Source organism: Suncus etruscus, chromosome 11 (genome assembly GCF_024139225.1).
Source record: "Suncus etruscus isolate mSunEtr1 chromosome 11, mSunEtr1.pri.cur, whole genome shotgun sequence".
In the NCBI taxonomy this organism is placed as follows: Eukaryota; Metazoa; Chordata; class Mammalia; order Eulipotyphla; family Soricidae; genus Suncus; species Suncus etruscus.
In genome coordinates, this window is record NC_064858.1 from 93240391 (window position 1) to 93266274 (window position 25884).

At 41.1% G+C, this 25884-nt stretch overlaps 1 protein-coding gene and 1 non-coding gene across 2 annotated transcripts in view; one reads left to right on the top strand and one right to left on the bottom strand.

Moving 5' to 3' along the window:
* Nucleotides 1–10191: 10191 nt before the first annotated feature.
* Nucleotides 10192–25884, bottom strand: part of C11H12orf56 (chromosome 11 C12orf56 homolog) — a 97027-nt gene continuing 81334 nt past the window's right edge. Inside the window, exons 7-11 of the mRNA XM_049783017.1 lie at nucleotides 21156–21279; nucleotides 18353–18427; nucleotides 17095–17169; nucleotides 15608–15786; nucleotides 10192–10318 (exon numbers count right to left, since the gene is read on the bottom strand). Coding sequence (XP_049638974.1) covers nucleotides 10192–10318; nucleotides 15608–15786; nucleotides 17095–17169; nucleotides 18353–18427; nucleotides 21156–21279 — 580 coding nt within the window. The remainder of the gene's footprint in view (nucleotides 10319–15607; nucleotides 15787–17094; nucleotides 17170–18352; nucleotides 18428–21155; nucleotides 21280–25884) is intronic.
* LOC126023372 (U4 spliceosomal RNA) lies at nucleotides 19247–19383 on the top strand. Its single transcript, XR_007500509.1, has one exon. It is a non-coding gene; the product is annotated as a U4 spliceosomal RNA (small nuclear RNA).

The following is a 25884-nucleotide window of genomic DNA, read 5'->3' on the forward strand; positions in this document are numbered from 1 at the left end:
GAAGTAACTCCTGAGCACTGCTGGGTGTGACCAAAAAACAAAAAATAAATAAATAAAAAAATCCAAAAAACAAAACAAAAAAATTAAAACAAGAAAGAAAATAACGGTATGAAAAATCAATAGTTTTTCTGGTCAATAAGAATTTTGTTTTTGTTTTGGGGCCACACACAACAACTTGCCCAAGGTTACTCCTAACTCTTCTCAGGGATCAATCTTGATGGGCTTGGAGGACCATAAATATGGGGTGCTGAGGATCAAAACTGGCCACATGCAAAGCAAGCACTATCTACCCTCTGGCCCTTCAACAAAAGTTTTATTCCCTCACCTTCTTTTTTTTTTTTTTTTTTTTTGGTTTTTGGGCCATACCCAGTAACGCTCAGGGGTTACTCCTGGCTATGTGCTCAGAAGTTGCTCCTGGCTTGGGGGACCATATGGGACACCGGGGGATCGAACCGCGGTCCGTCCAAGGCTAGCGCAGGCAAGGCAGGCACCTTACCTTTAGCGCCACCGCCCGGCCCCTCCCTCACCTTCTTAAGAGATGATAATGAAGGTAACTATTTCTTCCTCTTAGTTTGCAGAAGGTGCTGTGGGTCTCAGAGGGAAACTGAAAATGTCACTTGGACAAAGGATGGTGACTACCACATCAGCAGTGACTTGTGAATAGGGTTTTTGAAGAAATTGAAATCATAATTATTAGGGGCTGAAGCGGTAGCACAACAGGTAGAGTGTTTGCCTTGCATGGTCACCGGATCCTGCCAGGATCAGGAAGACACCCTGAGCACAGGTCAAATGTGGTCCAAAAACAAAACAACAAAAATAAGCATAATTCTTAAAAGTAGAATAGAAAGATACTGAGAAGGCGCTTATAGGAAAGGGACCTGGGATTTGGTGTTGGAACAGCCTGGCAAAGGTTACAGGTCAGAGAGACTCTGAGGTAGTTCTGGAAGCTTCAGGAGGCTAGAAAGGGGCCGCCAGAAGTGAAAGCTGGTGTGTTTCCACACTGAACCATGTCAAATAAAAACCTGAGAGTTTTTATTTTAATGATTAAAATGTCCTTTTGGTGGTGGTGGTGGTGGTGGTGGTGGTGGTGGTGTGTGTGTGTGTAGAGAGAGTAGAAGAGAGAAGCACATATTTTCCTAAACCATCCAATGAATAATCTAAAATGTAAAAAACTGCTAATGGACAAAGAACATAGAACTTGAGTGCAAACAAAGGGTAAGGGTGTAGGTAGGAGGAATAGGGAAATTTTTTTCTGCCAAGGGTCATTTGGAAATTTATAACTTGATTCTCGGACTCTATAATATAATCAGATGAGTGGTGAACAGCTGACAAAAACACATTTGTCTACCCCATCATGCACCAGATCCAAGCCGGAGTCAGGACTTTGTGGGTCTTAATGAAACCTATTGGCTGGACATTGTCCCCTTATTATGTAGGGAATTTATATTATTTGGGCAGTCACAATATGTCATTAATCTATGTAGCTTGAAAATTATAAAATTATAAATCAAGAAAGGTTGCCAACAACTTCTCTGAATTACTACTAGAGATACTCCAAAAAGGAGGAAAATGAGGTCACAGAAGACAGATCAAAAAATAAAAGGGCAAACAAAGAACCTGAAGAAGTCTGAGTAAATTGAGTAGTAAAGCATTAATGACTGAAACCACTTCCCACACAATCTCAATCTAGATGAGTAAGAAAGTAAAGAGTTATAAATAGGGCCCAAGTGGTGGCGCAACAGTACAGTGTTTGCTTTGCACATACTGATCTAGGACGAACTTTAGTTCGATCCCCCGGCATCCCATATGGTCTCCCAAGCCAGGGGTGATTTCTGAGCACATAGCCAAAAGTAACCCCTGATCATCACCGGGTGTGGCCCAAAAACCAAAAAAAAAAAAAAAAAAAAGAATTATAAATAAATCTAATTAAGGTTCTTGCTATGGGTTTGGGCAAGGCTACAAACATGGATTAATTCTAGATATTGTTGACAAAATGAGAAAGCCCTATCAGTGTTTTCTCTAACTTCTCCCTGACACTTGGCACTATAATGGCATCACCAGCTCCCGGGACTTCTAGCTTTAAGGTAACAGAGATTGAACAATATGATCTAGCATTAGACTAAAGCTGCAATACCCCCTTCAATACTCCTTCAAGAAGTTGTGTAGACACTGCTTGTCATAGGCCTGAACTCAAGCAGAGAGGGATAAAAGCAGAGAGGGACAGAAAAGGCGAACTGAGGCTGGTTAGATGTTTTCAAGGTACCATCCCCTAGTTGATATGGTCATAAATAGCTAGAAGGTGCTTTGTTTGATGAGCTACCTGGAGGACTGGGAAATTCCTACAAAGCTGCTAGATGGAGTTACTGTGATGGCAAGTAGGGGAGCATATGTCTTCACTAGGAGTGATTTTTAGTAATGGCTTCAAAGGTCTATGTGTCCAAATCTAGGAAAGAAGGTGGAGAAAGAGCATGGAGGCTACCATTATCACTTTAGTTGCAAAGTGTTGGTGCCCTCCTGTTAGGAATGGTGGGGTCCCATCACTAAGTGTAGCCTTGTCCAGGACCTCACACTTAAAGATAGCTCTCAGTAATTTGGTGTCACTTGTGTGTTGGCCCAACTTCATACCAAGTGCTACAGGAACAACCAGGGTTTAATGGCCAGAAGCAGGGGCTCGACTAGAGTGTCTGCTGTGCACCTCAGCTGTACCTCCAAGCCCTGCAGGATTGAGAGGCACTCAGCATCATGAAGACAAAGTCACTTTGACAGAGAGTGCTTTAGGTTGCTTAGAGGGAAACTTGTTTGGATCTGTTGTGGGTCTTGTCTGTTTAGTGTTTCTTTTTTGGGGGGAAAGGTTATTTTTTGTTTGCTTGTTTGTTTTGGGGTCATACCATGGGCTGTTCAGGGCTCTACTTCAAGAATGAATCATGACATACTCAGGGATCATATGGGATGCCAGGGATCAAACCCATGCATGCAAGGCAAACACCCATCCATATCCTCTAGATCTCAGGTGATATTTTTTTAGTAATCCTTGTTAGAGTTATTCCTACTAAAAGGTACAAAGATCATTTTATATGACTCAAGTAAAAGACATTTTAAACATGATTTTGAGTTTATTTTAGTGTGTGATTACAAATTTGAATATGCAAATATTTAATATTTGTCTGGAACATTAGAATCATGGTTTCTTAGATAGTCTTCAGAATTTTGGGGGGCAGTAGGGAAGCAGTAAATGGGATTGAACCCAGTGGGATCTCTTTAATGATAGACTCATTGAATCTCTGGGCTCTGTCCTCCGCTCCTTCCAGGTAGACTTTGGATATGGCTAAAGTAGGTAGAAAAAATTTGAGCAGATAAAAATATTAGAAAATATATTGAAACAATTATAGAAAAATAAGAGCATAGACTATAGAAAAAATAACTTGAAAGTTATACTCAATTCAGCTTAGAAAAACATATCAGAACAGAGATCCAGTTTGGGTTACGTTGGTTACATTAATCATCCAACTCACTAAGAATGAATACTTCTGTTTTTCATTTATTTTCTTTGTGGGTATGGGGAGGAAAAACTTTTTTCTGGGGGGAGGAAAGAATTTAGGGCCACACCCTGCAGTACTTAGAGCATACTCCTGGCTCTGTGCTCAGGTATCTCTCCTAGTGGGGTTTCAGAAGACCAAAATTGATGCTGGGGATTGAACTAGAGTAGACCACATTCAAGATAAGTCCTAAACCCCTGTGTTACATCTCTGGCCCTGTATTTGTCTTTTCTGGGACAAGAAGCATCTTAGATCATATGGAGCCTCCTAAATTTTCTGACAGTCACTTTTCCAACATTCCCCACACTGAGAGAGAGAGCCTCTGGCCCATGTTCCAGATGGTGCATTTCCCTCCCCCTTCGCTGCCCATTATGACAAGTTGCCCCATTTCGGGCTTGATAAATATGAAAGAATGCTAATAATACTCATCTCTTGAAGGAATGAGGACTCAGGGTTGCCAGACACTCTCATTAGTATCGCTTCAGTGGGCCAATCTCAGCATATTTCCATTTTGTGGACCACTTTGGCTCTTGGAGCTGGTCCAAAGCACACTCACTTTCTCCCAGAGCATAATGTGTGTGTGTGTGTGTGGCATCCTTGTTGTTAACGTGCAACAGTCTGAAGTCAACACTGGCAACTGCATTTAGTCTTGAGACTTGGCAGCCAAGGAACCATTTTTTTGTGTAGAAGCCACAGTCACAGTTAGCCAAATTATGTCAGACCATTACGAAACTATTGTCCTGTCCAGCTTTTCTGAGTAAATGCGACTCCCCTTCAAAATGTCGTTCCTCCCACCCTACAGTGACCTTACATGCTCTGAGGTATCAGAGGAACTTTGTAGTGATGGAATCTTTCGCTTCATTTTTTCTTATAAAGCCTGTGTGTTGAGATTTTAAAAGTCCAGAGTGTGGGGAACTCCTGAGGCCTCTGAGGAACCTCCAAAGCTTCCCTCAACGTTGAAGTAGATGTGCTTGTGAGAGAAGCCTATAAACTGTGTATGTCACTTCCTGCTTTCCTAACTAAAGCAAAGTCAGGTCTTTCTCCTGAGACCCAAGCATGGCTACCTTCCAACTAGAAGGATCTCCCTCTTTTATCACCCAAATGAGAATGTTCATAAAAGGGAAACAAGGAGTGCTGGTAGGGAGGGGCCAAGGAAGGCTTAACCAAGGAAAGCTTAAATCAGGACCCACCCAGGGAAACCCTGAGGTAAATCACTGTATTTGAGCTCTCAAATCCGGGTCTGAATTTCACCTTGAAAAGTTTATAAAGTTTCCTAAAGACTTTAAAGTTTTGTTTTCAAAGAATCGCCCGTGTTCATGTTGTTTATGTTACTCCATTGTGTGTCGTCCCTAGGTGGGAGAAACTTCATTGTGTCTGGCCTAAAGAGAACAGAAACAGACTTCACACAGGGTGAGATGTTCCTGCTAGAAGTAAGTCAAAGGTCAGCATGGCCTGCGAGTAGACACAATATGGAAGCCCTGAGAGACCATGAATGAGACAGTCAGGCTCAACTCCTCAGGAGCCTAAGTTGCAGCAGTCTGCTGGGTTTATGCTGCAGGGGGAGATAATTTTTATCAGCAAAACAACAGGCTTTGTATTTATATCAATTTGCATTTAATTTTATAAACTTTTAAATTAGGAACTGTGTGTTGATTTTTTATAAGAGCACAAGGAGTTTTGTTTGTTAGAAAAAGATCCATCACAACAAAGAATAATTAAATTTTGACAGTCTATAGGAATTTCTTTTTTCACGCTTAAAAAATCAAAGCATGTGGAACTGGAGAGACAGTACTTCCTTGCACGCAGCCGACCTGGGTTCACTCCCTAGCTTTCCATATGGTCCCCTAAATCCAGCCAGGAGCGATCCCTGAGCTCACACCAAGCCAAGAGTAAACCAGACCCAGCTAGGTCACAGTAGCTTTGGTTTCTTAGTCTTTCTAATCCAACTGTGCCCTCTGGTGGTTGTATAGGCTAAAACTTACTTTTTTACATTCAAATTCATTTGTAGGTCAGGGGAAAGAATAATTTCCCTACAGGAACAAAAATAATTATCAACATTGTCAGGTACTGCAAGAGCCCACCAAGTGGCTTGGTGCCACTTGTTTGACTGTTTTTGATGTAGCAAACTCAGATTTGGGGGCCGAATAGGGTCCTTGGAATACTGTCAGGAGGGAATCCCTGAAAGCAGAGCCAGAAGCCAGCTTAAACCCATGTGGTTGTGGCCCAAAAACATACAAATAAAATGTGCTTTATAAGTTTTGCATGCAGAAGGCCCAAATTTGGTTCTTACCAACTTCCGGTTCCCCAAGACCAGAGCTGGGGATACCTCTTGAGCAAGGCTGGGTGTGGCCCTCCAAAATAAAAGTAAATCAAACTCACTGGTTCGATAAACTTCAGTGGGCCAGGGTGATAATACAGTGGGTAGGGTATTTGTTTTGCATGCAGGCAACCTGGATTCGATCCTCAGCATCCCATATGGTCCCTCAAGTCCACCGGGAGTAATCTCTGTGTGCAAAGCCAGGAGTAAGCCCTGAGTACAATCAGATGTGGGCCCCCCAAATATATATAACTACAATTAATTAATTAATTCAAAAAAAAAAGAAAATGCCTTTAGGTTGGAGAAAAATCACCAAGAAGCAAACTTTGGTCATTTTATCAAATGCCTTCTATAAAGCACTCTTACTACTATATTATCTGGTATTTTTGTGACCATTAGAAGTGGTAATAATAATAGTGATGTTTAATATACACATATGTAGAACACATGATCATTTTAAGAACCTTCAAGATTTTCCTCCTTAACATGATGTCTAGTTCACTAGATTTCAGTAAAATGAAGAAATTCTACCTTTCTTCTTGACCTATTTGTGAATCAATTAGAAACTCTAAGTACCAGCTTACTCCCAATTTGATCAGTCAGAAAAGAACTGTTTGAGCCAAAAATTGAAAAAGCTTATGTGACTCAGAAACAAGACTGTTCCCAGATGTTTGCCCAGAAAGCTCAGACACTGGCAGCATCGGTCTCAACTAAGGAACATTCGTCGTGGTTGGTGTCAGGCCAATCATTGCATGTACCTTAAACCACATTCCTGCTAGTGCAAAGTTAAAGTCAGTACACTAACCAAATAAATTCATACTTCAGGGTTCTTTGAATATAGTGTCTAGGTCCCAAATGGACCCCAAAAGAAGCAAAAACAGTACTGTTAAGCCTCGAAAGTCGCAGTAAGTCTTGATATTATTTTAGTAACTATTATAATAATGTTTACTGTTTCCTTATTATCTGCCAGAGGCCATTTCAATGGATACATTCCTTGAGATTTATTGGTTTATTAGAAAGAGGTTTTGGTTATCTCTATCCCCCTTTGTTCTCCTGGGTTTTCTAACACGTTGACCTCATCCTAATACCCCATTTGTCCAAACACTCACTCTGTTGGCCAGTGAGTCATTATGTGGGCAAACTGCCAGTAATTTTCCATTTAGGGTTAAATACTTTGTCTGGCAAATAGACCACCACAGACTAAGGTTGTGTGTGTGTGTGTGTGTGTGTGTGTGTGTGTGTGTGTGTGTGTGTGAAAGCTTCAGTGGTACTCAGGACTTATCCCTGGCACTAGGCTCACTCCTAGCATGGCTCAGGACCATATGGGATTGCTGAGGAGTGTAAAACCCTGGTTGATTTTGTGCAAAGCAAGTACTCTACCCACTGCACTATCATACGGGGCCCCACCACTACTTCTAACAGTCCAGTTAGAAATGGGGCTTGCTTGGGTTGAAGCAAAAGTACACCAGGTAAGGCATTTGCCTTGCACACAGATAACCTGGGTTTAATCTTTGGCCCAACGTTATAGTGCCTGAGTGCAGAGTTAGAAGTAATCTCTGAGCCTTGCTAGATGTGGATCAAACAGAAACGGGGAGGGGAGAAGAGGGGACAGGTGGGAGGAGAGAAGAGGTAGGGAGGAGAGGGGAGGGGAGGACGGAGAGAGGAGGAGAGAGGTGGGGAAGGGAGGGAAGAAGGAAGGGGAGGAAAGGAGAGGGGAAGAGAGGGGAGGGGAGAAGAAGAGTGAAGAAGAGGGAAGAGAAAGGGAGGGGAGGAGAGGAGGGGAGAAGAGAGGACAGGAGTGGAGCAAAGAAAAAAAAAGAAAAGAAAAAAATAAGAAGGGTCCAGACCAAATACAACAGTGGGTAGGGCATTTGCCCTCCATGTGTCCAACCCAGGTTTAATTCCTGGTATCCCATATGGTCCCCCAAGCCTGCCAGGGATAACTGAGCACAGAACCAGGAGTTACCCCTGAGCACCTACAGGTATGGCCCCTTTCAGATAAAGAAAAAGGCAAAGAATTGAGTCTTGTTTTGTGCCCTAAGATTCTACCTTCTTCTTCCTTTTGACTACATCTTAGAAATAACTCTCCATCTAACAGCTTATTACTCATGGACCCTATTTTACTTCTTTCACTGTCCCCAATAAGCAATCTAAAGAATCTTAGAGAGACTATAAGACTTGTAACATTTAATGGTAATGGGGGAGAGAAAGAAGGCTTGAATGATGTTGGAATGATGAAATGATGTTGGTGACAGCTGAAAGGGAAACCCTTTGTTCAAAGGAAGAAGGATTATTTGGAATCAGTATGAATCATCCACCTGCCTGGATTTCAGAGGAATGCATGACCCTGCCAGCACTTGGTCAAAAGCAATGTCACAGGCTGAAACTGGAGCTGGATGAAAACCTTAAGAACTAGTCCTGCTCCCTCATAACAGGCATAGGAGAGGGAACCTTGACTCCTACCAGTGCAAATAACCAGTGAATGTTTTAATCAGAACAAAAAGTAAGGCATCCTCAGCGGGTTTAATTCTCTTGCCACCACTTTATGCAGGCAAACTGAGTTCTTTGGGGCCGGGCGGTGGCGCTGGAGGTAAGGTGCCTGCCTTGCCTGCGCTAGCCTAGGACGGACCGCGGTTCGATCCCCCGGCGTCCCATATGGTCCCCCAAGAAGCCAGGAGCAACTTCTGAGCGCATAGCCAGGAGTTGTAACCCCTGAGCATCACAGGGTGTGGCCCAAAAACCAAAAAAAAAAAAAAAAAAAAAAAACTGAGTTCTTTATTGAAGGTCCATTTTTTCTTTGACTACCCTCTATTTATGAGAGATGGAGATTCCAGTTAAGTTCTCAGACACTTCTCTAATAATATCCAGTTAGGGTTTCCCCAAATCTTTATTCTAACACCATGATTTACCAAGTTGATTTACCAAGTCATAATATAGTCATTTTAGGTATTATATATTCAACTACCAATCCCACCACCAATGTGACCTTCACTTTACCAGTGACCCGATCTTGCACCCACTACCATTGCCTGCTCCCTTGCAGGCACAAAGAAATTTACCTCATATGGTTTATGACAACACAAAGGCCAATGAAATTGCCAAATCTTAGGGTAACACAGGCCAATTTGAAGTAATTGTTATATCACTATAGAGAGAAATATCTCCATAGAGATACTAAGGTCAGTGTCTAAGGATTTACTGGACTGCGGCTGGTGCTAATTGAGGCCTCTGTGTTACTATTTAGACTCACTGAGGTTTGCAGATTGCTATGTAACTTTCTCATTAGATCTACTGTACTACCAATAGGTTGACACTACTATAAAATGTCACACAGCCATGTGCAATTTATAGATCTAAAACAAATTTAGTAGGCTTGGAATTGTGTGAAGGTTAAGCTATGAAGCTGGGCCTTTTCTTTAAGAGGGGGTTAAGGCATGGCATTTGGCTATTTTAGAGGGGAATCTGTCCCTCTCTTTTATGAGAAGGTCACAGAGGTATTCAAGCCAAGACTGAACTTCCCAGAAAGTATCAGTGATTATTATTTTCTTTTGGAGTTTGATGGAGGAGTAGGGCCATTTACTCTCATTAGGTTTTTGCTGGACTAATAGAGCGTGTTACAAAGGATAAAGGGCAAAAAAAATTTAAGTGGCTTTTGGAGAGCCATGCCTACTTAGGGACCACTCCTCTGCCACAGAGACTATGGGACTGCTTGAGGTAACTGAAAGGTTTCTGAAACAGAGCGATAGAAGGTATTTAGTTTGTTGAAGAAAACCCAGACCTCCCTCCCACTCTTTCTTTGTGCTAAATGGGGAAGTGCTCAAAGCTTCCTTATGGCCTCCTATTAGCTTCTGTGTTCCTCTTCATTCTTCCAGAAATACTTAAGATATTAGAACATCCATAAGTGAACAACAGTGCCATTTCTATTTCTTAGCACTTCCCTAGTGTACAGATCACTGTATAATTTCTGCTCCCCAAAACACCGTGCCTTTGCATGTTTGGTAGCTTTGGACCACTTGCCATTCTCATCCCAATGAAATAGAACAGGACATACTTTCAGCATTTGTTTCTCCATGAACCTCTTTTTCCTTTATTGGGCATTTTGTTTGTTTTTGACTTTAAAGTCTTTTCCCCAAGAGAAACATTAGTTCTTAAGCACCATTTCATGTAGGTCAATTTATTGTGTGTGTGTGTGATCAAAAATTTCTCCTGAAGAGGTGTAGATAGGATAGGCAAATAAAATACTTGTTCATAAAACAAAGGGAATCCAGATTTAAAATAAACCAGAACGTGTTTCCCATAATATTAAGAGGACTCTGGAGGAACATTCTGTGTGCTTGTTCACACATTCACACATTGCTTCTGTTCAACTAGTTCCAGGACTTCATGAAAGAGCTGAATGGTAGGTTGGGTAATAGGGTAGCACACAGGAAGTCTTTTCTCCAAGGCTGGCATGTGTATAAAGTACCTATAAATAAGAAAAACAAACAGCAGAAGCTTATAAGAGGAGAACCTGGTGAAGAGATGTGTAGAGAAATAGTACAGTAGGTAGGGTGCTTGCCTTGCACACAATTGAGCAGGGTTCAATCCTTGACATCCCAAATGGTCCCCTCAGCCTCACCAGGTGTTATTCCTGATTGCAGAGCCAGGCATAACCCCCGAGCATGGCTGGGTGTGACCCAAAAAGAACCCCCCAAAAATTTGAGAATATAAGATGGGGTGGAGAGATACAACAGGAGTTAAAGCACCTGCCTTGCACATAGCCAACCCCAATTTCAGACCCTGGACCCTAAAATGTTTGCTGAGCACTGCCAGGAGTGATTCCTATGTACAAAGAGAAGAGTAATACTTGCACTCTATCAAGTATGGTCCAAAACACAAATAGATTTTCACATTGGTCACATCAGTATGTCCACACTTGCTGCAATGGAGTTGGTAAGTAGGCATGTCTGAACCACAAAACTCATCCAGAATTTTTTTTTCCATTCAGGAGGGTGTCTTCTCCCAAATAATCCTCAGGAAATCCAGGGCCCCACAGGCAGTCTTAGCCAACCAGACCTTTGGTTCAATGCAAAAGCCCAAGTGTTCGATGCTGCTTGATTACTGCAATGCTGGGAAAACCTGGGCCACCCCAGTCTTAGTAGGACCATGCCTAACAGTGTTGGTGGAGGGTTGAAGATAGCACCCAGCAATGATTAGATGACCATGTGGTGCTCAGAGGAATCAAACTAAGTTGGGTTCACAAGAGGCATGCACTCTCTCCACTATACTATCTTCTGGCCCCTCAGTCAGCAGTTTTGGCCCCCAACCTCCCTCACTGGTGACCCTGAAGATCCCTAAACTGGATGCCTTTCAGGTGACAGAAGCACCAGACTTTGGCAAAGGGAATGAACCTCCTTAATAATGTATTCATCATAAAAGCATATGCATGAGAAAGCCTGAGCTAGCCGCGCAAGCCTGAAGTGAAGCCTCTACTTCTTGGATTCCCAAGAAACAGACAACAGAGAGTTAAAATGAAAGGATCAAACTGTGTGATCAGTAGGGTCATATCAACAAGGAAGAGAGTTCATGCCAAGAGAGCAATAAGAATGTAGGAAGAATGAGAGGTAGAGAAGAAAGTGACTAAATGTTTTCAATTTAGAGCACAGTAGTGCTCAAGGACTGTTCCTGGCAGTAGGGTGTGTGTGTGTGTGTGTGTGTGTGTGTGTGTGTGTGTGTGTGTGTGTGTGTGTGGTGCTGAGATCTAAGATCAACTTTCTTTTTTTTTTTTTTTTTTTGGTTTTTGGGCCACACCCAGCGGTGCTCAGGGGTTACTCCTGGCTGTCTGCTCAGAAATAGCTCCTGGCAGGCACGGGGGACCATATGGGACACCGGGATTTGAACCGACCACCTTTGGTCCTGATCGGCTGCTTGCAAGGCAAATGCCGCTGTGCTATCTCTCCGGGCCCAGATCAACTTTCTTTAAGGCAAGAGCCTTGTATTATCTCTGTACTATTTGTTTTTGTTTTTGTTATTTTGGGTTTTTTTGGGGGGGAGGGGAGTCATACCCGGCACCGCTCAGGGATTACTTCTAGCTCTATGCTCAGAAAGCACCCCTGGCAGGCACAGGGGACCATATGGGATGCCGGGATTCAAACCACCATCCTTCTGCATGAAAGGCAAATGCCTTACCTCCATGCAATCTCTCTAGCCCCATCTCTGTACTATTTGTAACTATCTCTCTGGATATGAAAAGTGAAAACACTTTTAGCGTATTCCTGAATGGCTTAAAAGATTGATTTTCATTCTCAGTGACCAGGAGCACTTTTGTTTAGCTCCTTGGAGAACTTTCATAAAATGTCATTACTTGGGCCTAAACACCTCTAAAAAAATAGAATTTCTGTCATTGCTTTCTTTAAAAGCCAATTTCTGAAGAAAATATGAGGACAGAACTAAATATCTAAGGTAAAGTCAATGATAATAGAATCAAGAGACCTAAACTTAAACAATCTAAACTTAAAGGGGCCTGTTATACTGGCAGTCCAGGGTGAAAAGGGTGGTGGTATAGGATACACTCTGGGTTCATTGGTGGAGGTTAGGTTGACACTGGTGGTGAAAATGGCCCTGACTCATGTATCTGAAATTTAGCTATTAAGGACTCTGTAGATCATGATGGTTTCAATAAAATAAAATAAAGCCAATACCTAGTAACACACAGGGGTGCTCCTAACTCTGTACTCATTAAACACTTCTTTTTTTTGGGGGGGGTCACACCCGGTGGTGCTCAGGGGTTACTCCTGGCTCTGTGCTTTGACATCACTCCTGACAGACACAGAGAACCATATGGGATGCTGGGATTTGAACCACCATCCGTCCTGGATCAGCAGTGTGCAAGGCAAACGCCCTACCAATGTGCTATCTTTCCACTCACGGGAATCACTTCTGACAGTGCTTAGGGAACAATATGAGATGACAGGGATTGAACCTGGGTCAGCCATGTGCAAGGCAAATACCCTACAGTGCCAGTGGTCGGCAACATGTGGCTCTTTACACTTTTAATTTGGCTCTTCTGTGTGCCGGGCGGCCGCTCCAGGAGTCAGGACTCTGCTCTTAGCCTCCGTCAGTGCGTGCCCTGTGTGGCTCTTCAAATAAATTTCAATCGTGGTTTTGGCGAGATTTGGCTCAGTTGAAAAAAAAAGGTTGCCGACCACTGCCTACACAATGTACTATCACTCCAATGACAAATAAAAACAAAAATGTCTGCATGTGTGACTGAGACTAAGGCTGCTATACTTTTTTAAATACTTGCTCAGGTGACTTTAATGCAAGACAGCTAAAAAAAAAGTATGATCTGTAAAGGATTACTGAATCTGGAGTTATAGAACAATGGGTAAGGCATTTGCTTGGGTACCAAGACTGCCCAGGCTCAAACTGTGCCACTTCACATGGTCCCCCAAGCCCTACCAGGAGTGATCCCTGAGCACAATGCCAGTAGTAATCCCTAAGCACTGCTTGGTATGTCTCTCATGAGAGACAGACAGACAGACAGACAGACAGACAGAGACAGAGAGAGAAGTAATAGTAATAAATTCAACAGTGTATGAGTTTCACCAATAGGCATGGCAGCTATTAAGCTCCAGCCCAGTGTCCTGTAAACAAACAAACAAACAAATATTATTTTTGCCTGCTGTCCTCATTTTAAAAGGTTTCTATTTTTAATTGGGTCATTTGAAGCATTCAAAATACAGATTTTTGAAAACTTACAAAGTATAAGAAGTGATACACACACACAAAAAAAGAAGTGATACACAAGTTTCTAGGTTCTATGGATGCTATTTATGTAAAATATTCAAAATGGACAAGTCGACAGAGACAAAAAAATAGTTGAGTGGCTTTCAGGGACTCAGGGGAGGGGAGAGTAAAGTGTGACGCTTGGTGAGACCAGGTTTCTTAGGGGAGGTAATGAAACTGCTCTGCAACTATGTAGTAATGACAGGAATCATGCAATTGACCCAGGTTTGATCTCTGGCATTCCATATGATCCCACCGAGCTCTTTTAGAAGTAATCTCTAAGCCCAGAGCCAGAAGTAAGCCCTCATGGGACTTGAGTCATAGCACAGTAGGTAAGGCATTTGTCCTTCATGAAGCTGACCCAGGTTCAATCCCTGGCATCCCAAATGGTCCCCTGAACACTGCCAGGAATAATTTCTGAACAGAGCCAGAAGTAACCCCTGAGCACTGCTGGGTGTGAAGTCCTCCCTCTACCCCCCCCCCAAAACCAACAATGGGGGCTAGAGTGATAGCACAGCAGTGGAGGTTTGACTTGCATGCATATGGCCCACTCAGGACAGACCCGGGTTTGATCTCCCAGCATTCCATATGGTACCCCGAGCCTGCCAGGAGTGATTTCTGAGTATAGAGCCAGGAGTAACCCCTGAGTGCCACTGGAGATGGCTCCAAAACAAACAAACAAGCAAAAAATCCAACAATAACAAAAAGAACTAAGCCCTCTTCAAAAGTTTAAAATGGTGACTTTTTTGACATTATGAATTTACAGGGTGGGGTAGGGATAAAGGGGGGGCATAAACAGTGTATTGTATGGGTCATCTCAAGCTGGTCAAAGTCCTTTTGGAGGAATCAGAATGGAATCTATGGTTTTAAACGACATGAAGGAAAAATAGCATCTACAAATGTGAGTGATCTTTTAAGGCCAGAATGTCTGACTCCACATCCCTTCCTGCCCCCATGCAAATCAGCAGCAAAATTCTGCCTGCTGCACCTTTTTCATCTTAAATCACACACAACCAGAGTCCTGTCCTAGATGGATGATCATGTAAGCGCACTTGGCTTTGCCAGCCTATATATAGCCGTGGGAGGAAGCTCTGAGGTGCAGAACAAGCCGGCTGATGAAACCAGTGCTTACCACTGCGATTTCTCACTGATTCAGGACTGAGACTTAAGGCGGGGATAAATAAAACAAAACTCCAAACACTAATAACTACTCTCATTAATGAAGAGCCTTTTTTTTTTTTAAATCAATGACTCAGTTGAATTCCCAATTTGTCATTTATCTTCCCTTTCAGTGGGGTTTATTGCTCCACATTACTCACAGCATGTTTGCATTATAACTGCTTCTGCACATGCTGGCTGCAATAAAGACCATGAGTGAGAAACAGTTCTTCAAAGAGTCTGATGTCTCGCCTGTCTTCTCTGGCCTGGGAACAGACTTCAAATAGTGATGGCTGTTAGAGCTCCCCCAAATCCTACTTTACCTCTCAGACCAAAGGGAAACCTTATTAAAATCACAAAGAGATGGATCAGAGCTATAGCTATAGGCAGAGCACTTGCCTTGCGTAGGTGAAGCCCTGAGGTTGATCCCTGGCAGCACGCACACATATAGATAGAGAGAGATCAATTTTCTCATGGTCACTGGATCTTCTAAAGTGTAGTTTTGTTTTGTTTTTGGCTTTTGGGCCACACCCAGTGACACTCAGAGGTTACTCCTGGCTATGCGCTCAGAAATCTCTCTTGGCTTGGGAGACCATATGGGACGCCGGGATTCGAACCACCGCCCGTTCTAAATCAGCTGCATGCAAGGCAAATGCCCTACCACTGTGCTATCGCTTCGGCCTCTGAAATGTAGTTTTGCAAGGAAGTCAGAGCAATAGCTTCTCCTGCTGATCAGGCTTTTGTAAATCTGGAGTTGCTGATCTCACATGCAGTCCATAGATGTTTCTGCTGTGTCACACCCCTGACCTTAGAACAGACTTTTTCTCACCTGAATTCTTCTCTGTGATCATTTCTAATATATTCAGCCAGAACTGTGCTATGCTGCAGGCAGCTCTTGAGAATGTAAAACTGCTGGTATAACAGAACTGCTTGGCAGGGACTCAAGAGCTGAAATGAAGCTGAAAGCCCCTTCACCATTTGTTTGACAGTACTGGCCACAAAAGTAATCTAGATAAAGAAAATGCAGTTGTTATATTATATGTACTTACTATATCACCCATAAGAATGCCTTTTCAGTTGACTTTTTACTTATCAGTCAAGGCCAAAACTCCACCACTCTCAGACCGTCACCCCTACATATTGCCAAGTGAAACAGAACTCAAAGAGCACTAGATCATAGAAAAGTTGGTTCACCAATTGCCTTCCTTCAAGAAAAGTCAAAACTAAATAATAACTGTAAAGAAATGTAGCTGAAAAATTGGTGGAAGAGGGCCTGGAGAGATAGCACAGCGGCATTTGCCTTGCAAGCAGCCAATCCAGGACCAAAGGTGGTTGGTTCGAATCCCGGTGTCCCATATGGTCCCCCGTGCCTGCCAGGAGCTATTTCTGAGCAGATAGCCAGAAGTAACCCCTGAGCATAGCCGGGTGTGGCCCAAAAACCAAACCAAACCAAAACAAACAAACAAAAAAAATTGGTGGAAGAACATTGAAATATATATGACTAGGTTGAATTATCACCTTAGATTGTCCACAAAATATAAGTGATCTAGGGTTATTCCTGGCTCTATACTCAAGAGTGATTCATGATGAAGCTCAGGGGGTCATATGTGGTGCCAGGGATTCAAATCAGGTTGATATAAGACAAGCATCTTAACTCCTGTACTACTTCTCTGAAAGTAGTAATCCCTGTTGAGGATTCATTGAGGAGAATTCAATTATATTTATGTTAGTTAAATGTATAAATTCATGAATGAATAATGGAAACTTGGGAGATGAGAGTAAGGGAATCAAACCTTCATTAGAATTAATTCAGCACATATTTTATTCAAGTTCTTACATGTCTAACAAAAACATGGTTCCAGGCATGTAACCCAATAAATGTTACATGAAAATTATAGTACATAATATATTGAGTATATATTATATAATATATTGAGTAAGGAGTTTGCTTGCACAGAGTTAACCTGGGTTAAATTTCCAGAACAACACATGATCTCCTGAACTCTAACTTAATTAGAGCAAGGAGTAAGCCCTGAACACTGCTGGGTGTAGTCCTAAAACAATAGCAACATCAAAAGTTAAGTACATATGGGCAAGAGAGAGAATACAGGGAGTAGAAACCCATGTATCAACCTCGGTTCAATTTCTGATGCCACAGGGTCTCCAAAACATTTCTGAGTGCAACCCTAGCAATGCATGAGAGGCCATTCAGTGCTGGGGATAGAACTCAAGGCCCAGCACATGCCAGGCATCTACACCACCCCTGTGAGTTATCTCCCAGGCTCAGCGGTTCTGTTTTCATTTCTCAATACTTACTATGGGAGGACAACTTTGTAGAAAGGACATCATCCAGCTAATTGCGAACTTCATTGATCCCAATTCAAGACTTCCCTAAATGACTCAGGAAATAAAGAAGTTACATTCATAAAGTCTGGGTTGCATCTCCAAAGCTATTCCACCTCAAATATACCTGATTCAGATTAGTTAAATCACTAAAATCAGTATTTCAGAAAATATGCTGGTCAGCATTTCTCAGTCAGGGGCCATAGCCTCCTAGATAGTCCAAATGAAAATTGAATAAATGGGAAGCCAAGCCATGAGACTAGGGAGTCAACCTGTAGAGTTAGGTGGGAGATCAGGAAGGTGCAGTGTGAAAACATTAGAAGAAAACTGTAGTTGGGAAACACTGCTAGATGAAAGTTAAAAATTCTATATGAGGAGGGCCCAGAGCGATAGTGCTGCAGTAGGGCGTTTGCCTTACAAGCAGCTGACCCAGGACGGACCGCAGTTTGATCCCCTGGTATCCCATATGGTCCCCGAAGCCAGGAGCAATTTCTGAGTGTATATCCAGGAGTAACCCCTGAGCGTCACTGGGTGTGGCCCAAAATCCAAAAAAAAATTTTTTTCTACATGGGGAGGGAGAGCAGTGCAGTAGAGGTGGTTGGACCACACCCACCAGTGTTCAGGACTTACTCCTGGCTCTGCGCTTAGTGATTACTCCTGGCAGGCTCAGGACTGTATGGAATTCTGGGAATCAAACCTGTGCTGGTCACTAGCAAGGCAAACGTCCTAACCACTGTACTATTTATCTGGTCCTCTAGTACCATTTATTTTATTTTATTTTATTATTATTTTTGTTAGCTCTGGGACCATATCTGGTGACACTCAGGGATTACTCCTGGATCTGGGCTCAGAAATCATTCCTGGTAGACTCAGGAGATCATATGAGATGCTGGGGACTGAATCCAGTCCGGGTACATGCAAGGCAAATACCCTACCTGCTAAGTTCTCACTCCAGCCCTCAACTACCATTTTAAATCAACTATTCTTGGAGACCATTTCAATACAAACTGTGTGTGTGTGTGTGTGTGTGTGTGTGTGTGTGTGTGTGTGTGTGTGTGTGTGTAACCCAGGGTCTTGTGCATGCAAGGTATGAGCTTTGTTGCTTACCTATATCCCCAGCATAATATAAGCACTAAAAGGCATGTTATTAATCAATACATAGATATTATTCATTATAATATATAATCACATTATGCAAAATAAAATATATGTCATAAAAAATATGTCATACCTGCTGAAAGACAAGAAGAATCTCATATAAAAGTGCAGTGGCTGTGTCTGTATATTCCAGGATAAGCTTCTGTAACTAGAATTTTAAATGATCAATGGAATATTAGCAGAGTCAGAAAATAGGGATTTCTCTTTAGGCATTTATAAAATAATTTAGAGTTTTCTTTGGGGGGGCCACACCCATAGACGCTCAGGGATTACTCCTGGCTATGCACTCAAAAATCACTCCTGGCTTCACACACACACACACACACACACACACACACACACACACACACACACACACACACACACTCCAAAAAATAAAAACGTGGTTATTAGGATCAAGGATGTAGTTCAGAAGTAAAGGCCTGGGTTTGATCACAAGTACCACAGAAAATAAAAGAAAAAGGCTTTCATTCGAAGATTTTTTCTTTTTGTTTTTGGGTCACACCCGGCAGTGCTCAGGGATTACTCCTGGCTGTCTGCTCAGAAGTAGCTCCTGGCAGGCACGGGGGACCATATGGGACACCGGGATTCGAACCAACCACCTTTGGTCCTGGATCTGCTGCTTGCAAGGCAAACGCCGCTGTGCTATCTCTCCAGGCCCCTCATTCGAAGATTATCCTTTGGGGCTGGAGAGATAGCACAGCAGTAGGGTGTTTGCCTTGCGAACCAAGCGGCCAAGTCGGGAGGGACCTGGTTCGATTTCCAGCTTCCCATATGGTCCCCTAGCCTGCCAGAAGTGAATTTTGAGTGACCCCTGAGTCCGCTGGGTATGACCCAAAATCCAACCAATCAATCAATAAATCAATAAATAAAGTTAAAAAAGATTATCCTTTAATATTTACTAAGAAAGTGAGCCATGGGAAAAGATGAGTGGCCCAACAGAATATAGCCAAAAGAAAATAGCACAAGCTTTGCTCAGTGGCAGTATCGTAGCCAATGAGGTTTATCCGAGGCGCGATTATTGCTAATTGAAAACTTTTCCCAATACCCCGCCGTGACGACGATATAGTCGGCAGTGGCAATTTTTGACAGTCTTTATGGAGACTGAAAAAAAAAAAGAAAAAAAAAAAAAGAAAACAGCACTATTGATTGGCAAGCCAGCTGTAAAATAGCCCTACTTCCTTTCAAGAAGAGAAAAAAAATGTGCCCCAGAATTAAAGTAGAAGGCTCTCTAGGAATTTAAGATTATGCCATCCTAGAATCAAAACCTTCATTATATGTTATATATAAGGGTTAAAGACTATTTGTTGCCCAGGGTCAGACCTAGTGTGTCACACAGGCAAGACATAAATCTACAACTGAGCTCCAGCTCTAGCCTTAGTGATAACTGTCACTCTCAAAAAATCTGAATAGTGGAAAATTCTGTCTTTTAGCCACTCAGCACATGACATAATCGTCTGGGGGCCAACTACAAGTCAACGAGTACTCCCTGAAAGCATATCTTTCAAGAAAGGCTTTTGTTTCAAATCCCACTCCTTGGAATCAAAATGGTTAAGATCTACTTCTGGGTCAGGTACATGAGAACAACAGATACCCAAATAAACAATTCATGTCCATCACGCTGCTGACTACATCATTTCACATGGAAATTCCATAAGCAAATAAAATGGACTCATCTAAACCAAGCTTATTTTAAAATAATCCTTAGACTTTCTTTATATTTGCAGGTGCCTTAAAGGACATACCCAGTGAGCCTTTATTGACAATATTGCTGCCCACCCACAAGTCTATAAACTGCCCTTTCCAATCATCTGATTCTTAATTATTTTTCTATGTAAACTGTTCCCTGTGCCTGGGTCAACAAGATGATCCTCTAGGACACAAATTGGCCATATTCCATTCTGCTACCTTATTACAGTTAAAACTATTTTTCTTTTTTTCACCCTGTTTCTCAATCATTTTGAGGCAGCTTGATATTACTAGTATAACAAAAATAGTTTTTTGCCCCCCCCCAGTAAAATCTTAAAAACAAACAAACAAACAAAAACAGCTTGGAGGGCCCAAGTGATAGTTCAGTGCATAGGGCCTTTGCCTTTCACCTGGCTGTCCAGGATTTGCTCCCTGGCACTCTATATGGCCCCAAGTGCCTTCAGGAATGATCCCTGAGAACAGAATCAGGAGTAAGCACAGAGCACAATCAAAGAAAAAAGAGAAAGGAAAGAAAGAAAGAAAGAAAGAAAGAAAGAAAGAAAGAAAGAAAGAAAGAAAGAAAGAAAGAAAGAAAGAAAGAAAGAAAGAAAGAAAGAAGAGAAAGAAGAGAAAGAAAGGAAAGAAAGAAAGAAAGAAAGAAAGAAAGAAAGAAAGAAAGAAAGAAAAGAAAGAAAGAAAGGAAAGAAAGAAAGAAAGAAAGAAAGAAAGAAAGAAAAAGAAAGAAAGAAAGTAAGAAAGAAAGAAAGAAAGAGAGAGAAAGAAAGAAAAAAACAAAGATTAACTCAATTTATACTGTTTGGGTAAGGAGAAGGTAAGCCATTTACTTATTTACTTATTCAACTCCTTTTGTGAAATTAGATATGGATATGTTTTCATAGACAAACAATATATAATATAATATAATATAAAATAGATCCATCTAATTTATATAGCATTTTTATTATTTGCCTTGGTATATATATAAAGTGTATATATAACAAGTTAAAATATAACAAATTGAACATATTAATATTGACAGAATATATGTTTTGAATTTAACAAAATATTTACTCTTTGATTAAATTATATTTGTATGGTCTATAATGTCATAATTAGTGCACGTTAGAAGACCATAGTCCATATTTAAAAAGTCAATGTTATATTTAAGTTTTTCCAAAAGTTCTCACCTCAGCATCAAAAGACATCTCAACCAAAGTCGAGTCAGTCACCAACTGGATATCAAACACAGCACAAGACTTTGGAATCTGAGGTTTGCTAATTAAAATTAGCAAGAGATTAAATAGTGTTCCCCTGGGGAAAAATACATAAAAGGCAATTAATAAATACGATTTTGAAAAATAAAATGAAGTTAAGTTTGCAGACATCGGATATAATCATCCTTAAAAGTAACAAAGCATTGAAGACCATTTTGATTTAATTTCTTTGCATTCTTGCTCGTGCAGATACGTGTATTATGACAGTACAGTGAAATGAAAATAGAACTTGGGGGAGGGGGTTGGTCCACATCCAGTGGCTCTCAGGGGTTACTCCTGGCTCTGCACTCAGAAGTCTCTCCTGGAAGGCTGGGGGATCATATGGGATGCCAAGAGATTGAACCGAGGTCAGTCCAGGTAGCCTGCGTGCAAGGCAGACACCTTCCTGCTGTGCAATCACTCTGGCCCCCAAAATAGAACTTTTTAGTCTTTTAGCTTAGAGCAAACAAAGTTCTAAAAGTTCATGTAATTTAGAAAAATTAGAGAAATTGAATTTAAGTAAGATTTGGGTGATTTCAGTGAGAGCAGCATTTTTCAAAGATCTATATGGGATTAACTAATTCGAAGTACTATTATGATCAAAATAAATATGTGATCCAAAGAGAGATGAAACTAAACTCGCTAGATATCTTTACTATGGAACTTCTCAGAGTCCTTCATATGTTAATATGCATTGTGTACTCCTGCATAAAGGAACAACATGCAGTGTTTCTTAAAATGCTATTTGAATATAAAATATAAAATTTTCACTTTTAAGAAGACTTTCAAGTCAAGCATTTTAGATCAGGTACATAGCTTAACATTAGAATGAATTCCTTATATATATAAATATATATGTAGATATATATGTTATATATTTAAGACCCAGGCAGGGTTCGATCCTTGATCACACATATGCAAGCAAATGAAGCATTTTCATGATTTACTATTCCTCTGAAGGCCAGTAGCTATTAATAAAATGAGTACCAATCTCAAAGTATTGTGCTTACAAATGAATGTAACAAAGGTCAAAGAGATAACTCAAAGCTCTGAGCACATCTGCTGCATACAGGAAAACTGGGTTCCATCTTAGTACTACATGCCCCTTGTACCCCACCAGGACCAATCCCTAACTCATGAGTAGCTCCTAAGCACAAATGAGTTTGGCCAAAAATAAACAAAGAAAATCTAATCAAATGGACTGGCCAGAAACCTAGACTAACAACTCAATATTACTACATGTTTCAAAAATATATTATTTGGTGGGACCTGAGGATTCAACTCAGGACCTCACATTTGAGATATATCCACTAAGCCAAATCCCTGGACCTAATATATGCTATTACTAACAATAAAAAGAAAAATATACTATTCAAAATACACAACCTAAGGAGTTGTGTCAGTAAGGAGAACCATGTCAGTACATTTTCCAAGAAACAGGGTTTTTCAAAAATGTTCTGTGGTATATTTGCTGATGTTTAACAAAACACTGCTTAGAAGCTGATATTGACACATCATTCACTATTATATTTAATTATGGTTCTTTGTTCTCAGAAATAACTTTTCAAAGTATCATATATCCAAGACTAAAGTAAGGAAAGCTTCATGAAGTTCCAGGTCTCTTACTGTGGTAATTTATGAATTCAACATAATTTCTAAAATATGAAAGAATTATGGTACATGTAAGAGGAATATAATGAGATGGGTGGGACCAAAAAACAAAAACTCCACTTATGGTATAATTAGAGAAAAATGCTGAAATTAAAAAATGCTTTTTAATTTGCTGAAATGGAAGTTAAAATTGGGGCTGGAGTTTTAGCACAGGTGATAGAGCAATAGCACAGTGGTAGGGTGTTTGCCTTGAATGCAGCCAACCTGAGAAGGACCTGGGTTCGATTTCTGGCATCCCATACGGTTCCCCAAGCCTTCCAGGAGTGATTCTGAGCACAGAGCCAGGAGTAAATCCTGAGAGCTGTTGGATGTGACCCAGCCAAAAAAATAAAGAGGTGTAAAATTATACCCCTGAAACATATGCAGTCTTGTAAACCTGTGTCACTTCAACAAATAAAGACTTGAAAAGAGGGCTGGAGCAATGGTACATCAGGTATGATGATTGCCTTGTATGCAGCAACCTAAAAAAGGAATTAGACTTGAAGGAGAAATTCAGTCTCATGAATCAATCTTGTAGTAGGCCAATTATAAAAATACATACATATACAATATGCTATGTAATCCATTCTCCTTCAGTCTAACCAGGACAAGAGAATCTATCAAGCTATCACCCTGTAATTATATTAAAAGGAAGAATGCAAGAAAGGTGAGGAATTTTGCAAATGTAATGAAGCTCTCTGATTAGTTGACATTTGAATTAATCACCCATCCTGGGTGGACCTGATCTAATCAGAAGAACCCTTTGAAAGAGAGCTTATTAGGTCTTCCCTGAGCTCAGAGATGAAGAGACAATCTGGGAGTTCTTGGCTTCCTGCCAAGAACTGAACTACCACAAGTTCTACAGCTTCCAGGAAATTAATTCTGCCAACCACTAGCCAAATGATCTTGGAAAATGGTTCCAAATTTCATGAAACAGCAGCTCCAGCCGACGCCTTTATTACAGTCTTGTGCAGAGACGCTGAGCCTAATTTTATAAATAAAGTTTTATTGGAACACAACTGTGGCCATTAAATTATGTGTTGTCTACAGTTGGTTTTGTGCTATAATGCTGAGTTGAGTAGTTACCAAAAATGATGATTTTAGGTATTTAGGGCTGACCATATTTTATTTCTACTCTACGCTTCTGAGACCACTTGGCCCCTGGGTCACATCTACTTTTTCTTTTTTTCCTTTTTTCAGTTTGTAGGAAGACATATAAATGTCAATGACAATAGAATCAAGAGACCCAAACTATAATAAGTTATACACAAAATGGGCCTATTACACTAGAAATCTCGGGGGCTAGGAACTATGGTGGAGGGAGGTCAACATTGGAGGTGGGAACAGCCTTAATTCACTGTCACTATGTAGCCTACATATAACTGTGAAAACTTGTAATTCACATTGGTCTAAACAAAAGTAAAAAGAACTTAAAAATATAAATATGATTTGAAAATCTAGAAAGTATTTACTATATGGTCCTTTATAGAAATGCTTGACCACTCTAACTAATAGTCTATTAATGAATATATAAAAAACCTCAATAGATATAATTAAAAGTTCCATTTCATCACATGGGTGAGAGTTCATAGTCATAATTTTACCTCCACCTTCCAATAAATGACAGTGACTGATAAGGTAGAAAAAAATTAATATTTAAGGCTAGAGCCGAAGTATAGGGTTATCTTGTGGCCAACCTCATTAAATCCCTGGCACCACATAGGGTTCCCAACACCACCAGGAAATGACTTCCTAAGCAAAGAGTCAGGAGTAAACCCTGAGCATAGACAGGTGTGATTAAAAAAAATGTATTTAAGATTTTAGTCCAAGATATAAGTATAGAAATCATGTAAAAGGGGGAAAAAACATGAAAGTTCAAGGAGATCCTATGTAAAATTGCAAACACACACTTTTAGTGACCAAGACTACTACTTTACCCTACTGAAAAATCTTTTATTCTTCCCTTTAATAACAGGTCTAATTGCTATGCCAAGTAGCTGAGCATAAGACTACCACCAACACATTCATTTGCAGTCTTTCTTGCATATTCCTAAAGTCCTCACTAACAGAATATGAGCAAAAGTGCTCTCTATACCTTGATTAAAAAGGACATTTTCTTGCCCTCAGCTTCTTTTCCTACCCTCCCTCCACACCTCTAAAGATTTAAAGTCAACCAGCTTCTACCACACAGAGAAAAATGGCATGACTGACGGTGGCAGAGCAACAGAGGAGACACATAGATTTTCAACTTACTTGGGCAGGGTGGTTTGGGGAAGTTTGACTATGGACCCTACACTATTATATAAGCCAGTGGTAATTTTCTATCTTCTTTGGTCCATAAATTTTAGAGTTACATTAGTGCAGCAGTTTACCTTTGAGGTTAACAAGCCCTTCGGTGTCATTCACTCTAAGGTCACACAGTCATGTGTTCAAATAAAGCTACTCCTGCCTTTGCAATGTAATTTTTTTTTTTTTTTTTTTTGGTTTTTGGGCCACACCCGGTAACGCTCAGGGGTTACTCCTGGCTATGCGCTCAGAAGTTGCCCCTGGCTTGGGGGACCATATGGGACACCGGGGGATCGAACCGCGGTCCGTCCAAGGCTAGCGCAGGCAAGGCAGGCACCTTACCTTTAGCGCCACCGCCTGGCCCCTGCAATGTAATTTTTTAGTTTTAGAGATATGAAGATACTATGAAAATTTTTATTATTGCCTTCTGGATTTTTTGTTTTTTTGTTTTTTGCTTGTTTGTTTTGGGGCCACACCCGGTGATGCTCAGGGGTTACTTCTAGCTATGCACCACTCCTGGCTTGGAGGACCATATGGGAGTCGGGGGTATCAAATCTTGGTGTGTCCTAGGTCAGAAACGTGCAAAGCAAATGCCCTACCGGTGTGCCATCACTCCGGTCCTGGATTTTATTTTATTTTTTGGTTTTTGATTTTTGGGTCACACCCAGCAGTTCTCAGGGGTTACTCCTGGCTCCACGCTCAGAAATTGCTCCTGGCAGGCTCGGGG